This window comes from Panulirus ornatus, chromosome 28, assembly GCF_036320965.1.
Source record: "Panulirus ornatus isolate Po-2019 chromosome 28, ASM3632096v1, whole genome shotgun sequence".
NCBI classification, from domain to species: Eukaryota; Metazoa; Arthropoda; class Malacostraca; order Decapoda; family Palinuridae; genus Panulirus; species Panulirus ornatus.
The window spans coordinates 18,551,399-18,568,139 of NC_092251.1; the positions used below are offsets into that span (position 1 = coordinate 18,551,399).

At 40.4% G+C, this 16,741-nt stretch overlaps 1 protein-coding gene across 2 annotated transcripts in view; it reads left to right on the plus strand.

Moving 5' to 3' along the window:
- Window positions 1-16,741, plus strand: part of Hira (histone cell cycle regulator-like protein) — a 539,085-nt gene that overhangs the window by 232,931 nt on the left and 289,413 nt on the right. For both annotated transcript variants that reach the window (XM_071678795.1, XM_071678796.1), the window contains exons 7-8: window positions 834-992; window positions 13,382-13,504. In XM_071678795.1, the coding sequence (XP_071534896.1) occupies window positions 834-992; window positions 13,382-13,504 (282 nt within the window). The remainder of the gene's footprint in view (window positions 1-833; window positions 993-13,381; window positions 13,505-16,741) is intronic.

The window sequence follows — 16,741 nt, forward strand, 5'->3', positions numbered from 1 at the left end:
CCTTTATACGCTTTCAACTTACATCCGAGTTCCATTCTGATGAACCAGTCAGATCTTGAAATGGACGTATGTCAGCACGGCATGTAGAAATCATATACATGTACAGCATTCTTTATCCTACTCAGTTTCTATAATGATTATCTCCTTTTTTTATCAACCATCTTTATTATATAATTCTGTAGTTTCTTTTTTCCTTTTATTTAAGATTCTTTAGTTCACGGATTGATTCATCCAAACCTTCCTTGAACTTTTTGGCAGTTCCTTTGTCAGCACTTGTTGCTATACCTGTGACTCAAATGTTGCAACCTATATCTTCTTTTAAATCTGTTTAACCATCTATTATTTGCTGTGAAGTTTGTGATGTAATCCTCTCCCACTCACTCCTTCAAAGTCTTAAAAAGACTTCCTCCTTCACTTGAATTGTTAACAAGCTTGGTGGTACATGTTTTTGAATTTGATCTTCCATTGATAGCATCAACAACTTTTCCATGTAATTGATGGGCCCCTGTTATTGCCAAAGAAATAGATGTGGGAGGTAAAAGTCAAATTAATTTGGATCGTGTTATCATATACGATATTAAGTTTCATTGCTACTTTTAGAAAAGATGATTAAGTGCCTTAGAGAGACAAGAGGGAACAGGTGTAGGAGGAAGCTGAAGAAGGATGGAGTAAGTCAGTACATGAACAAAAAAGGTATTAAGGGATGTTTTAACATGTATAATTACAATTTTGAGTACAGGCAGTTATGCTTTTACTTTTGGCATTTGTGATAGGAAAAGTTATTCAGGATAAGGGTGAGCTAGGCAGTATCTGATGATTTATAACTTTTGCAGCGGTTCAACCCAAACATCTTGAAGAAAGTGGATTCCAAGACAGGGAAGTCTGTACAGTACTGCTGCGTAGCCATTGGTTCTCGTGACAGATCCATTTCAATTTGGTTTACTTCACTGAAGAGACCGCTGGTGGTAGTTCATGATATTTTTGATGATTCTGTAAGTATTACATTGATATTAATTGATATTGTTTATTGATTTTCATTTATTTTTCATTTTATTCATACATGGAGTGAATGAAATCAAATATCATTAGCTTTATACAATCGAAAGATTTAATTTACTTTACAGAAATACTAATTTCACTGATTGATTTATGTTTGTGGATGCAAATTTTCTTTCATTGATAGATATTTTCTCCTTTTCATATAAACAATATTGATGATACTTATAAAAATTCTTGTTGATTTCATGCACTTTTAAATGTGTATGCTGTGGTTAATTGAAATAATTTAACTTGGTGTACTTGGTACTGAACATAATTTTTGTAAATGTTGTGTTTCATTTCTTATATTTTTGTGTACTTGGTACTGAACATAATTTTTGTAAATGTTGTGTTTCATTTCTTATATTTTTTTCCATTAAGAATCTGGTAGTTTTTGAAGGTACTTGTAAATCTACTAGCAGGACTCCTTAACTTCTTCAGATAGAATTTCATGCAACGTGGGTGGTGCTTTTAGACAGGTATAGTTGTAATGAATTTTGCACCTCAGTTTCAGGACAATGTGCAAAGCGTAAGTGGTGGCTGAGGTGGCAGTGCGCAATAATATCTCTCTGCAGTTAGTCATCCTTTAACCATGCCACTGAAAGCACATTTTCGTGATTTTTCTAGGATGGAAATTGAGCAACATTTAGCTTGATATAGAGTACCAGCAGATGATCTTGAACTATTTGACAATGATTAAGCTGAAGAAAGGGTTGTGTCATTTGCTTACTGATGATATGGTGCTGATGTCAGATTCAGGTGAGAAACTGCAGAAGCTGGTGGCTGAGTGTGGAGAGTGTGTGAAAGGAGAGAGTTGAGAACAAATGTGAAGAAGAGCATAGTTATTAGGTTAAGCAGTGAGAGGAGACAGGTTATTTGGAATGTAAGTTTGAATAGAGAGAACTAGGAGGAAGTGAAATGCTTTAGATACCTGGGAGTGGATATGCCATTGAATGGAACCATGGTAGCTGATGTGAGTTATATGGTGGGTGACAGGATGACGATCTTGAGTATATTGTGAAAGCAGAGTTCACTTTCATTGAGGGCAAAGATGGGTATGCCTGATGTTATAGTAGTCCTGTTGGTGTTGTGAGCATGCAAGCTGTGGGTCTAACAGAAAAATGTAATGGTTAGGTAAATGTGTTGGAAATGAAATATTTGAGGACAGTTTGTGGTGAAAGAGGGGATGATTGAATGAGAAATTATAGGGTAAGAGGAGGGGTGTGGTAGTAATAGGAGTATGTTCGAGTAAGCTTAAGAGGATGCTCTGAAATGGTTTAGAGATTTGAAGAGGAAGAGGAAGGAAAGGCTGTTAGAAAAGATATACATGTCAGACGTAGAAGGAACAAGGAAAGGGTCATGAATGAAATAAGCCCAAAATACTTTTACTTGTATGCAAAATGCAAGTCTAGGAACAAAAACTCTGTTGGACCACTTAAAACAGAAGGTATTTTTACAAATGTTTTTTTTTTGCCGCTGTCTCCCGCGTTTGCGAGGTAGCGCAAGGAAACAGACGAAAGAAATGGCCCAACCCACCCCCATACACATGTATATACATACTTCCACACACGCAAATATACATACCTACACAGCTTTCCATGGTTTACCCCAGACGCTTCACATGCCCCGATTCAATCCACTGACAGCACGTCAACCCCGGTATACCTTATCGCTCCAATTCACTCTATTCCTTGCCCTCCTTTCACCCTCCTGCATGTTTAGGCCCCGATCACACAAAATCTTTTTCACTCCATCCTTCCACCTCCAATTTGGTCTCCCTCTTCTCCTCGTTCCCTCCACCTCCGACACATATATCCTCTTGGTCAATCTTTCCTCACTCATTCTCTCCATGTGCCCAAACCATTTCAAAACACCCTCTTCTGCTCTCTCAACCACGCTCTTTTTATTTCCACACATCTCTCTTACCCTTACGTTACTTACTCGATCAAACCACCTCACACCACACATTGTCCTCAAACATCTCATTTCCAGCACATCCATCCTCCTGCGCACAACTCTATCCATAGCCCACGCCTCACAACCATACAACATTGTTGGAACCACTATTCCTTCAAACATACCCATTTTTGCTTTCAGAGATAATGTTCTTGACTTCCACACATTCTTCAAGGCTCCCAGAATTTTCGCCCCCTCCCCCACCCTATGATCCACTTCCGCTTCCATGGTTCCATCCGCTGCCAGATCCACTCCCAGATATCTAAAACACTTCACTTCCTCCAGTTTTTCTCCATTCAAACTCACCTCCCAATTGACTTGACCCTCAACCCTACTGTACCTAATAACCTTGCTCTTATTCACATTTACGTTTTACAAATGTATGCCCAGAAATTCTAAATAGGTAATATGAATTAGTATTCAGTGAGACAAAAACATTTAGGATGAATGACTCAACAGTCTTTATTGTATACAGTAATCCTCCAGGTGTACTCATAGCAATATACCTCAACAGAAGATTTTGAGAGGGCCATTAAGAGCATGCCCATGCATTCAGCCCCAGGCTCACATTCATGGAACTCAGACTTCAAAAGAAATACAAGACAACTCTGTGTCCACTAAATATCCTCTTGAGTAAATCTCTAGATTCTGGCATTATTTTGGAGAGTCTGAAACTAATCCACATCGATCCATTCCACAAAAGTGGAAGCAAAGCAGTCAAGAACACTTTTGACTGGTAACATAATTACATATTTAACATTTTTGAGAGTCCTAAGAAGCAAGCTGAATGAATTTATGGAAGTGAACAGTCTGCATAACTGAGGACAAGATGGTTTCAGGGCAGGTAGATCTTGCATGACTACTATGATGGGATTGTTGATGTTCAGGAAAACAAAGAAAAGGTTGATGTGATTTACACAGACTTTGCAGAAGCATTTAACAAATGTGACCATGGTGTCATAGCGCATAGAATGTGAAAGATGGAAATAACCAGAAAAATTGAGGGAAGGATATGTAACTGTTTAACTATTTGATCATAAAACGTAGTTGTAAACCATACCATCTCCACTGCCTCCTCATTAAAACGCTTATTCCCCCAAGGAACTGTACTTGCACCCCTCCTGTTCCTCATTCTTATATCTGACTTTGATGCAAACATGAGCAACAGTCACACATCATCCTTTGCAGATGATACAAGAATGATGTCAAAAGGCAACAAAGAGACGTAAACGAAGTCTTTTAACTGGGTAACCTAAAACAACATGCTTTTCAATGTAGACAAGTTTCAACCTCTGTGTATGGGGAAAATAAAGAAATCAGAAACAACACAGAACATCGGACAGACATAAATGCTATTATAAACTAATTGAGTAATGTGTAATGATATCTAATGACCTTATCTTACCTTCAACATATGCAAAAACAGTGGTTGCTTCATGCAGAAGGATGACAGGCTGGATCCTGTGGACCTTCAAGACAAGGGAAGAAAAACCAATGATGGTACTATTCAAGGCAGGAATTCTTTCACGAATTATATATCTGTGTCCTAACATCACCCTACAGTAAGGTGGGCAAAATTGTGGCATTAGAAAGTGTTCAGAAATCTTACTTAGCCCATATTAATGTGGTAAAGTAATTGAATGGCTGGGAATAGCTGTAATCTCTGAGGCTATACTAACTGGAGTACAGGCAGGAGAGGTATATCATCATCTATATTATATTATTATACTTTGTCACTGTCACCCGCGTTAGTGAGGTAGCGTAAGGAAACAGACGAAAGAATGGCCCAACCTACCCACATACACATGTATATACATACATGTCCACACACGCACATATACATACCTATACATTTCAATGTATACATACATATACATACCTATACATTTCAACATATACATACATATATATACATAGACATCTACACATATACACATGTACATAATTCATACTTGCTGCCTTTATTCATTCCCATCGCCACCCCGCCACACATGAAATGACACCCCCTACCCCCGCACGTGTGCGAGGTAGTGCTAGGAAAAGACAACAAAAGCCACATTCATTCACACTCAATCTCTAGCTGTCATGTATAATGCACCAAAACCACAGCTCCCTTTCCACATCCAGGCCCCATAAAACTTTCCATTGTTTACCCAGACGCTTGACATGCCCTGGTTCAATGCACTGACATCATGTCGACCCTGGTGTACCACATCATTCCAATTCACTCTATTCCTTGCATGGCTTTCACCCTCCTGCATGTTCAGGCCCTGATCACTCAAAATCTTTTTCACTGCATCCTTCCACCTCCAATTTGGTCTCCCACTTCTCCTCATTCCCTCCACCTCTGACACATATATCTTCTTTGTCAGTCTTTCCTCACTCATTCTCTCCATGTGACCAAACCATTTTGATGCATCCTCTTCTGCTCTCTCAACCACACTTTTTATTACCACACATCTCTCTTACCCTTTCATTACTTAATTGATCGATCCACCTCACACCACATATTGTCCTAAAACATCTCATTTCCAAAACATCCACCCTCCTCCACACAACCCTATCTATTGCCCATGCCTCACAACCATATAACATTGTTGGAACCACTATTCCTTCAAACATACCCATTTTTGCTTTCCGAAATAATGTTTACGCCTTCCACACATTCGTCAATGCTCCCTGAACCTTCGCCCCCTCCCCCACCCTGTGACTCACTTCCACTTCCATGGTTTCTTCTGCTACCAAATCCACTCCCAGATATCTAAAACACTTCACTTCCTCCAGTTTTTCTCCATTCAAACTTACCTCCCAATTGACTTGTCCCTCAACCGTACTGTGCCTAATAACCTTGCTCTTATTCATATTTACTCTCAGCTTTCTTCTTTCACACACTTTACCAAACTCAGTCACCAGCTTCTGCAGTTTCCCACCTGAATCAGCCACCAGCGCTGTATCATCAGTGAACAACAACTGACTCATTTCCCAAGCCCTCTCATCCACAACAGACTGCATACTTGCCCCTCTCTCCAAAACTCTTGCATCCACCTCCCTAACAACCCCTTCCATAAATAAATTAAACAACCATGGAGACATCACTCACCCATGCCACAAACCGACATTCACTGGGAACCATCACTTTCCTTTCTTCCTACTCATACATCCTTGATGAAAACTTTTCACTGCTTCTAGCAACTTGCCTCTCTCACCATATACTCTTAATACCTTCCACAGAATATCTCTCTCAACTCTTATCATATGCCTTCTCCAAATCCATAAATGCTACATACAAATCCATTTGCTCTTCTAAGTATTTCTCACATACATTCTTCAAAGCAAACACCTGAACCACACATCCTCTACCACTTCTGAAACTACACTGCTCTTTCCCAACCTGATGCTCTGTACATGCCTTCACCCTCTCAATCAATACCCTCCCATATAATTTCCCCGGGAGTATTAAACAAACACCACCTCGACCAAAACACCCAATATCTGCCACTCTGTCATCTAACACATTAACAAACCTTCAAAATACTCACTACATCTCCTTCTCACATCACCACTACTTGTAATTACCTCCCCATTAGCCACCTTCACCAATGTTCCCATTTCTTCTCTTGTCGTACGCACTTTATTTACCTCCTTCCAGAACATCTTTTTATTCTCCCTAAAATTCAATGATACTCTCTCACCTTAACTCTCATTTGCCCTCTTTTTCACCTCTTGCACCTTTCTGTTGACCTCCTGCCTCTTTCTTTTACACATCTCCCAATCATTTGCACTATTTCCCTGCAAAACTCATCCAGATGCCTATCTCTTCTCCTTTGCTAATACTCATACTTCTTCATCCCACCACTCACTACCCTTTCTAATCTGCCCACCTCCCAGGCTTCTCATGGCACAAGCATCTTTTGCGCAAGCCATCACTGCTTCCCTAAATTCATCCCATTCCTCCCCCACTCCCCTTACGTCCTTTGCTATCACCTTTTTCCATTCTGCACTCAGTCTCTCCTGGTACTTCCTCATGCAGGTCTCCTTCGCAAGCTCACCTACTCTCACCACTCTCTTCAGCCCATTATCTCTTTTTGTCTGAAAACCTCTACAAATCTTCACCTTCACCTCCACAAGATAATGATCAGACATCCCTCCTGTTGCTCCTCTCAGCACATTAACATCCAAAAGTCTCTCTTTAGCACGCCTGTCAATTGATACGTAATCCAATAACGCTCTTTGGCCATCTCTCCTACTTACATAAGTATACTTATGTATATCTCTCATTTTAAACCAGGTATTCCCAAGTACCAGTCCTTTTTCAGCACACAATTCTACAAGCTCTTCACCATTTCCATTTACAACACTGAACACCCCACATTACTCAACTTTGCATTCAAATCACCTTTCACTATAACCCAGTCTCGTTCATCAAAACTACTAACACCCTCACTCAGCTGCTCCCAAAACACTTGCCTCTCATAATCTTTCTTCTCATGCCCAGGTGCATAGGCACCAATAATCACCCATCTCTCTCCATCCACTTTCACTTTTACCCATATCAGTCTAGAGTTTACTTTCTTACACTCTATCACATACTCCCACAACTCCTTTTTCAAGACTAGTGCCACTCCTTCCTTTGCTCTTGTCTTCTCACCAACCCCTGACTTCACTCCCAAAACATTTCCAAACCACTCTTCCCCTTTACCCTTGAGCTTTGTTTCTCTCAGAGCCAAAACATCCAGGTTCCTTTCCTCAAACATACTATCTATCTCTCCTTTTTTCTCATCTTGGTTACATCCACACACATTTAGACACCCCAGTCTGAGCCTTCGAGGAGGATGAGCACTCCTTGCATCACTCCTTCTTCTGTTTCCCCTTTCAGAAAGTTGAAATACAATGAGGGGAGGGTTTCTAGCCCCTCACTCCTGTCCCCTTTAGTCGCCTTCTACGACACGTGGGGAATGTGCGGGAAGTATTCTTTCTCCCCTATCCCCAGGGATATCATCATCTATACCTGGAAAATCCTGGAAGCTATTGTTCACAACGCACATTCAGAAGAAACATCTTACTGGCATGACAAGCATGGAAAACTTTATGAAATACACCTCTGAAATCCAAATATGCAATATGCACAAAAAGAGAGAACACTCTAAATATCTGGGGCCCAAGACTATTCAGCACCTTGCCATCCATCATCGGGAACAGTATGGGATGCAAGGTGGAGAAGTTCAAGAGTATGCTGTGCAAGTATCTACAAAGTGCATCAGACCAGACAAGTTGTAGGGCTTGTTTGGACCAAAGGGCTTCGATTTCCAACAGCTTGGTTGACCAGTGATCCAATCCAGCAGCCTGAGCCCAGCCTGGGCTGTAGTGGTGAAGACTTTGAAGACTAAACCAGGTATTCACCACAGGGAACTAAGGAGGAGGTGGAAGAATGGGTTGAAAGATGGTTTGAAGGATGGGGGCCTGAACATCGTGGAGGTTGGGAGATGTGCAAGGGGTAGAGTGAATTGGAGTGGTATGGACAGCTAGCTGTTGATGGGTTGAGCCAGACCATTTAAAGTTGTCAAAGGAATCCATGTAAGGGTCTGTAGAGCCAGATTGTGGATGGGGGGCTATGGTTTTGGTGCATTATACAGGTTTACCACCGATTTTCCGGCACTCTTGGTCCCAAAGCCTGGCAGGATTAACCATTTTGCCAGACCAACTGTGGTAACAATAATAATTTATCAATACACCTCTTACCCACTAATTATACATCTCCCATGTGTCAAAAGTATACCATGGACTGCTAGAAATTAAAATTAAACAAAAATGTATGAGCACCCTAAGATGGTAAGATTGTCCTTAGATTGTTTGAATCCTGTGGGGTTTTCTTCATCATTTGTTGTTAGTGTTTTCCTAGGTGTGCATCGCCAGAATAATGCAGTTTCATCTGCATTATACACCTGCTCAGGACTGAGGTGCTTGTCAGCTACGAGTTTCGTAAATTCGTCCACATACTCGGTAGCTCCTTCGTGGTTTGCAGACCGCTTTTCTCCCCACACTTTATTCATGGAAATTCCATGACACTTCTTGAATCTTTGAAGCCATCCTTCACTATCGTCACACTCATGTTGTAATTTAAGTTCTTTATGGAACAACTTAGCCTGGTTCATTATCATGCTACCTGACAAGTCCACTCCATCACTCTGACGCTGTCGAAACCATTCCATCATCACTCGATCGTGCTCTGTACTCTTACCATCTTTCATAGTTTTCCTAATCATCATTTGCTTCTTGGAATTGCTGTCAGCATAGAATTTCAATATTTTTTCCCTTTGCTTCTATATATCATAAACAGTTGATGAACCATTACTGTAGATGTCACACAGTTTACACACCAAAACACCACGGTCCATTTTTTTCAACAGCTCTACTTTATCTTGGATTGATATGGACTGATGTTTACATTTGACACCACGACTGACACTCTCTTATGTCTTAGAAGCTATAGCTAGGGTTAAGTTTAAGCAAAATATGCTAAGAATCTCACAGATTTGTGGTATCACCACCAACAAGTGCAGTGTAAAGAATGTAAATATGCATGCCCCACACACAGCACCATCTGTGGCCGCCCAGTAAACTAGTCTGGTGGCCACCTTAATTTTGTTGGAATAAAGAAGGTGCCAAACCATCAGTTGCTGGAAAATCGGTGGTGTACCAGTACACAACATTAAGAGCAGATGTAAGCAAATGAGTATATTTCTACATTTGTTCATGATGACTCCTTGCTAGGACTGCAAATGGCAAACTTGCATGAAAAGAAAAAATTTATAATATTGAAAATAAGGTGGGTCTCATTTGGGTCAGAACTATGTGTATTGGCCATAATGATGCTGTTTAAGGATATTTTTGGTTCACAGGGGACAGGGGCAAAATAATACTTCCCATGCATTCCCCGCGTGTCATAGGAGGCGACTAAAGGGGGCAGGAGCAGGGGGCTAGAAACCCTCCCCTCCTTGTATTTTAACTTTCTTAAAGGGGAATTAAAGGAAGGAGTCGTGCGGGGAGTACTCATCCTTCTCGAAGGCTCAGATTGGGGGTGTCTAAATGTGTGTGGATGTAAGCAAGATGAGAAAAAAGGAGAGATAGATAGTATGTTTGAGGAAAGGAACCTGGATGTTTTGGCTCTAAGTGAAATGAAGATCAAGGGTAAAGGGGAAGAGTGGTTTGGGAATGTTTTGGGAGTAAAGTCAGGGGTTGGTAAGAGGACAAGAGCAAAGGAAGGAGTAGCCCTACTCCTGAAACAGGAGTTGTGGGAGTATGTGATAGAGTGTAAGAAAGTAAACTCTAGATTGATATAGGTAAAAGTGAAAGTTGATGGAGAGAGATGGGTGATTATTGGTGCCTATGCACCTAGTCATGAGAAGATCATGAGAGGCAAGTGTTTTGGGAGCAGCTCAGTGAGTGTGTTAGCAGATTTGATGCATGAGACCGGGTTATAGTGATGGATGTTTGAATGCAAAGGTGAGTAATGTGACAATTGAGGGAATAATTGGTGTACATGGGGTATACAGTGTTGTAAATGGAAATAGTGAAGAGCTTGTAGATTTGTATGCTGAAAAAGGACTGGTGATTGGGAATACCTGGTTTAAAAAGAGAGATATACATAAGTATACTTATGTAAGTAGGAAAGATGGCCAGAGAGCATTATTGGACTATGTGTTAATTGATAGGTGTGTGAAAGAGAGACTTTTGGATGTTAATGTGCTGAGAGGTGCAACTGGAGGGATGTCTGATCATAAGCTTGTGGAGGCTAAGGTGAAGATTTGTAGAGGTTTTTAGAACAGAAGAGAGAATGTTGGGGTGAAGAAAGTGGTGAGAGTAAGTGAGCTTGGAAAGGAGACTTGTGTGAGGAAGTACCAGGAGAGACTGAGTGCAGAATGGAAAAAGGTGAGAGCAAAGGATGTTAGGGGAATGGGGGAGGAATGGGATGTATTTAGGTAAGCAGTGATGGCTTGTGCAAAAGATGTTTGTGTCATGAGAAAGGTGGGAGGTGGGCAGATTAGAAAGGGTAGTGAGTGGTGGTATGAAGAAGTAAGATTATAAGAGAAAGAGAAGAGAGAGGTAATTGGACGATTTTTGCAGGGAAATAGTGCAAATGAGTGGGAGATGTATAAAAGAAAGAGGCAGTAGGTCATGAGAAAGGTGCAAGAGGTGAAAAAGAGGGCAAATGAGAGTTGGGATGAGAGAGTATCATTAGATTTTAGGGAGAATAAAAAGATGTTTTGGAATTAGGTAAATAAAGTGCTTAAGACAAGAGAACAAATGGGAACATCGGCAAAGGGGGCTAATGGGGAGGTGATAACAAGTAGTGGTGAATTGAGATGGAGATGGAGTGAGTATTTTGAAGGTTTGTTGAACGTGTTAGGTGATAGAGTGGCAGATATAATGTGTTTTGGTCGAGGTGGTGTGTGAAGTGAGAGGGTAAGGGAGAATGGTTTGGTAAACAGGGAAGAGATAGTGAAAGCTTTGCGAAGATGAAATCCAGCAAGTTGGCGGGTTTGGATGTTATTGCAGTGGAATTTATTAAAAAAGGGGGTGACTTTGTTGTTGACTGGTTGGTGGGGATATTCAATGTATGTATGAGTCATGGTGAAGTACCTGAGGATTGGTGGAATGCATGCAAAGGCACAGGGGCTAAAGGTTAGAGTTCAAATTACAGAGGTATAAGTTTGTTGAGTATTCCTGGGAAATTATATGGGAGGGTATTGATTGAGAGGGTGAAGGCATGTACAGAGCATCAGGTTGGGGAAGAGCAGTGGGATTCATAAGTGATAGAGGATGTATGGATCAGGTGTTTGCTTTGAAGAATGTATGTGAAAAATACTTAGAAAAACAAATGGATTTGTATGTAGCATTTATGGATCTGGAGAAGGCGTATGATAGAGTTGATAGAGATGATCTGTGGAAAGTATTAAGAGTATATGGTGTGGGAGGCAAGTTGCTAGAAGCAGAGAAAAGTTTTACCGAGGATGTAAGGCATGTGTGTGAGTAGGAAGAGAGGAAAGTGATTGGTTCCCAGCGAATGTCGGTTTGTGGCAGGGGTGCGTGATGTCTCCATGGTTATTTAATTTGTTTATGGATGGTGTTGTTTGGGAGGTGAATGCAAGAGTTTTGGAGAGAGGGGCAAGTCTGCAGTCTGTTGTGGATGAGAGGGATTGGGAAGTGAGTCAGTTTTTGTTCACTGATGATACAGCGCTGGTGGCTGATTCGAGTGAGAAACTGCTGAAGTTGGTGACTGTGTTTGGTAAAGTATGGGAAAGAAGAAAGCTGAGAGTAGATGTGAATAAGAGCAAGAGTAGGGTTGAGGGACAAGTCAATTGAGAGGTAAGTTTGAATGGAGAAAAACTGGAGGAAGCAAGTGTCTTAGATATCTGGGAGTGGATTTAACAGTGGATGGAACCATGGAAGTGGAGGTGAGTCACAGATTGGGGAGGGTGCGAAGGTTCTGGGAGTGTTGAAGAAAGTGTGGAAGGCAAAAACATTATCTCAGAAAGCAAAAAATGGGTATATTTGAAGGAGTTAGGCCATTCTTCTGTCTGTTTCTTTGCGCTACCTCACTGATGCGGGAGACAGTGACAAAGTACAGTAGATTTCTTATATAGGGAGACAGGGTTAAAAGATGAGAGGCATACTTTTTAGTTTGTGTTCAACTGTAGCTCATTTTGCCCACATATGGCTTTCTTGTGTCAGTCCAGTTATTAGACTTACTTGAAGCTAATTGGTCAGTGAAGTGGTCGGGTAAGTTGGGTGACAGCCCCTGTGCACCCTTTTTAGGTCCTGTCGGGTAAGTTGGGTGACAACCCCTGCGCGACCTTTTTAGGTCCTAAGTAATGGATTGGTTTGCTTCCAGTATTTTGATTTGTATTCCATTTCTTGGGGTTCTTAGAGATCTTTTTGTTGACCCTTAGGGATCTTTTTATGACAGACTGAGGAATGTATTGGATGAATATAATTTGCTTGTTTTCGTGAGGAGTATAAATTAGAACTGCACTCCTGAGATATGCCATTGAGAAACAAACCACACCTGCCCATTGTGTAATTTGTTGCACTCTTATAATTGGTTGAATACTTATGGTATTTATGACCATGGTTGTAATGAACTCTTGAAATTTGAATAAAATTGACTTCATTTCACATAATCTTTACTGCACTGACAAGTGCCTTTCTGAAAATATATGCAGATGAATACTAGGTATGTTTCACATTTTTTTTCATATCTATTCAGAGAAATGCTATCTTAAGTTTTTGATAATAGAATGAAAGTTTACTCAGCTAGAAGGTTTCTTAACCTTAACATATGTTCTTACATTTTTTTTATATTAATTTATGTATGGTATTTGCTCAGGTTCTTGATCTCTCATGGAGCAGCTGTGGACGATACTTGATGGCTGTGTCTAAAGATGGAACTCTTGCCTTCATCAACTTCTCTGTAGATGAAATAGGATGTCCACTGTCAGAAGATGAGACGGTTGGTTGAATATTTTGGTCATTGAAATAAATATTGATTCTTAAAGGTCTGGAACTTATCTCGGGAGGGGTATGGTTTAGTTCCCATAAATGTCTGCTCTACAGCAGAATTCACTTAGAATACATTCTTAACCCCAGAAGTATTCATAGTGCAACTTGCCCAGATTATTAGATTTAGTACATATAAACTAAGACTATATTATTAGATTAGGGAAATTAGATTGTAAAACAGGATATTTTTATATGAGCATTGTTATCTTTTTGTTTGTATGGTAGATGGGCTGAGCTCTTACATGTGTTTGAGGATAACTCCCAAGTTTGTTGGAGGTCACAAGAACAATACTGCATGTCATATTTAATCTTACATATGTTTGAGGATAACTCCCAAGTTTCTACTACATGTCACATTTAATCACACACCATTTTCATTAATCATTTTGTTACAGGTTATTAGAAATTTTCAGAATGTAGTCCAGTCATCTTCAGATGGTATTTTGCTGAAATGTTTGTGCTAAAGGTTTAATGTACTGATTCATGTAACTCTTTAATTGTAAATTTTTACCCACCAACTTATGTTTAGTCTTAGTAATTCCTACGTGCACTTCTTAACACATACTCTGCATAAGACCATTTGTCCTTTTATTTTCTCTCCAGATCTGCAGTCCATCTCATGGGCATTGTTAGAACATTTAAAGAAATATAGTAACTGCTGATTCGTGTGAGAAACTGCAGAAGTTGGTGAATGAGTTTGGAAAAATGTGTGAAAGGAGAAAGTTGAGATTAACTGTGAATAAGAGCAACATTATTAGGTTAAGTAGGGTTGAGAGACAAGTTAATTGGGATGTAATGGAGAAAAATTTTAGGAAGTGGACTGTTTAGATGTGTGGGAGTGGACTTAGCAGCAGATGGAACCATGGAAGCGGAAGTGAGTCACAGGGTAGGGGATGGGGTGAAGGTTCTACAAGTGATGAAGAATGTGTGGAAGGAGAGAACATTATCTTGGAGAGCAAAAATGGGTATTTTTGAAGGAATATTAGGTCCAACAGTGTTACGTGGTTGCAAGGCATGGGATGTAGATAGGGTTGTACAGAGGAGGGTGGGTGTGTGGAAAATGAAATGTTTGAGGACAATATGTGATGTGAGGTGGTTTGATCGAGTAAGTAATGAAAAGGTAAGAGAGATGTGTGGAAATGAAAAGTGTGGTTGAGAGAGCAGAAGAGGGTGTGTTGAAATAGTTTGGGCATATGGAGAGAATGAGTGAGGAAAGATTGACAAAGAGGATATATGTGTCAGAGGTGGAGGGAACAAAGGGAAGCAAGAGACCAAATTGGAGATGAAAGGATGGGGTGAAAAAGATTTTGAGTGATCGTGGCCTGAACATACAGGAAGGTGAAAGGCGTGAAGGGAATAGAGTGAATTAGAATAATAGGGAGAGGTCTGTGGTTTCATTGCATTACACATGACAGCTAGAGACTGAGTGTGAATGAATGTGGTGTTTTTTTTTTTTTTTTTTTTTTTTTTTTTTTTTTTTCCTGGTGCTACCTCGCTGAAGGGGGAGAGGGGAATGCTATTTCCTGTGTGGCAGGTTAGTGATAGGAATGGATGAAGACAAGCAAGTATGAATATGTACATCTGTATATATGTCTGTCTGTGTATGCATATGTATGGATTTGTATGTAGCATTTATGTATTCAGTAGTGGAGGTATACATTCTTAGAGTGCCTGACTTCCAACACCAACCAATTCTATCAGACTTTCAGCTGAATCTCTCTTACCCTGGGTCCTTTTTGGGGTTTTCATGAGAAGTCTTTGCTCACAAGAAATGTGAACTGAGAAGGAAAGGAATAAAAATAATTCTTTGAGGTCTTTCCTCTACAGGTGAAAAGAAAAATATATCAATAGTTCTTCCTTAGGAACCAGTGTTGCAACAAAGTACCCCAGGGTTTTTTCCATGGCTTACATTCCTAGCCTGTGCAACACTATCAGGACTATCCTTGCAATGGTTGCTAGAGCCTGGTATGAATGAATCTTACAGCAGTTGCAGACCAAATTTTTTCCATCTTCATTTGAAGGATCATTTGCTTCCATCACTAATTTGAGGCATATGTCACCTCTAAATCTAATTAGCATTTAAAAATATCAGCAAGGCTTATTTACTCTAGAGAAGATTAAGGTGGAAAGACACACTCATTTCTTCTACCCAGAAACTTCCAACAAAAGCATATTAGATTTAAGTTCTAACTTCAAATAAGGATCTCATTAACAGTGGTAAGGTATGAGAAAAGTTTGGTACAGGTGATCACCAGCAAATTACTTTTTATTTATTGTTATACTTAGTTGCTGTCTCATGCGTTAGTGCGAGGAAACAGACAAAAGAATGGCCCAACCCAACCACATACACATGTATATACGTAAATGCCCACACACGCACATATACATACCTATACATTTCAACGTATACATACATATACATACACAGACATATACATATATACATATGCACATATTCATACTTGCTGCCTTCATCCATTCCTGTCGCCACCCTGAAACACATGAAATAGCGCACCCCCCCCCCACCCACGCATGAGGTAGTGCTAGGAAAAGACAACAAAGGCCACATTCGTTCACTCTCAGTCTCTAGCTGTCATGTGTAATGCACTGAAACCACGGCTCCCTTTCCACATCCATGCCCCACAAAACTTTCCGTGGTTTGCCCCAGATGCTTCACTTGCCCTGGTTCAATCCATTGACAGCATGTTCAGGCCCTGATTGCTCAAAATCTTTTTCACTCCATCCTTCCACCTCCAATTTGGTCTCCCACTTCTCCTCGTTCCCTCCACCTCTGGCACATATATCCTCTTTATCAATCTTTCCTCTCATTCTCTCCATGTGACCAAATCGTTTCAATACACCCTCTTATGCTCTCTCATCCACACTCTTTTTATTACCATACATCTCTCTTACCCTTTCATTGCTTACTCGATCAAACCACCTCACACCACATATTGTCCTCAAACATTTACTTTCCAACACATCCACCCTGCTCCACACAACCCTATCTATAGCCCATGCCTCGTAACCATATAACATTGTTGGAACCACTGTTCCTTCAAACACCCATTTTTGCTCTGAGATAATGTTCTTGCCTTCCACTCATTCTTCAATGCTCCCAGAACCTTCGCCCCCTCCCTCACCCTGTGACTCACTTCCGCTTCCATGGTTCCATCTGCTGCTTTAT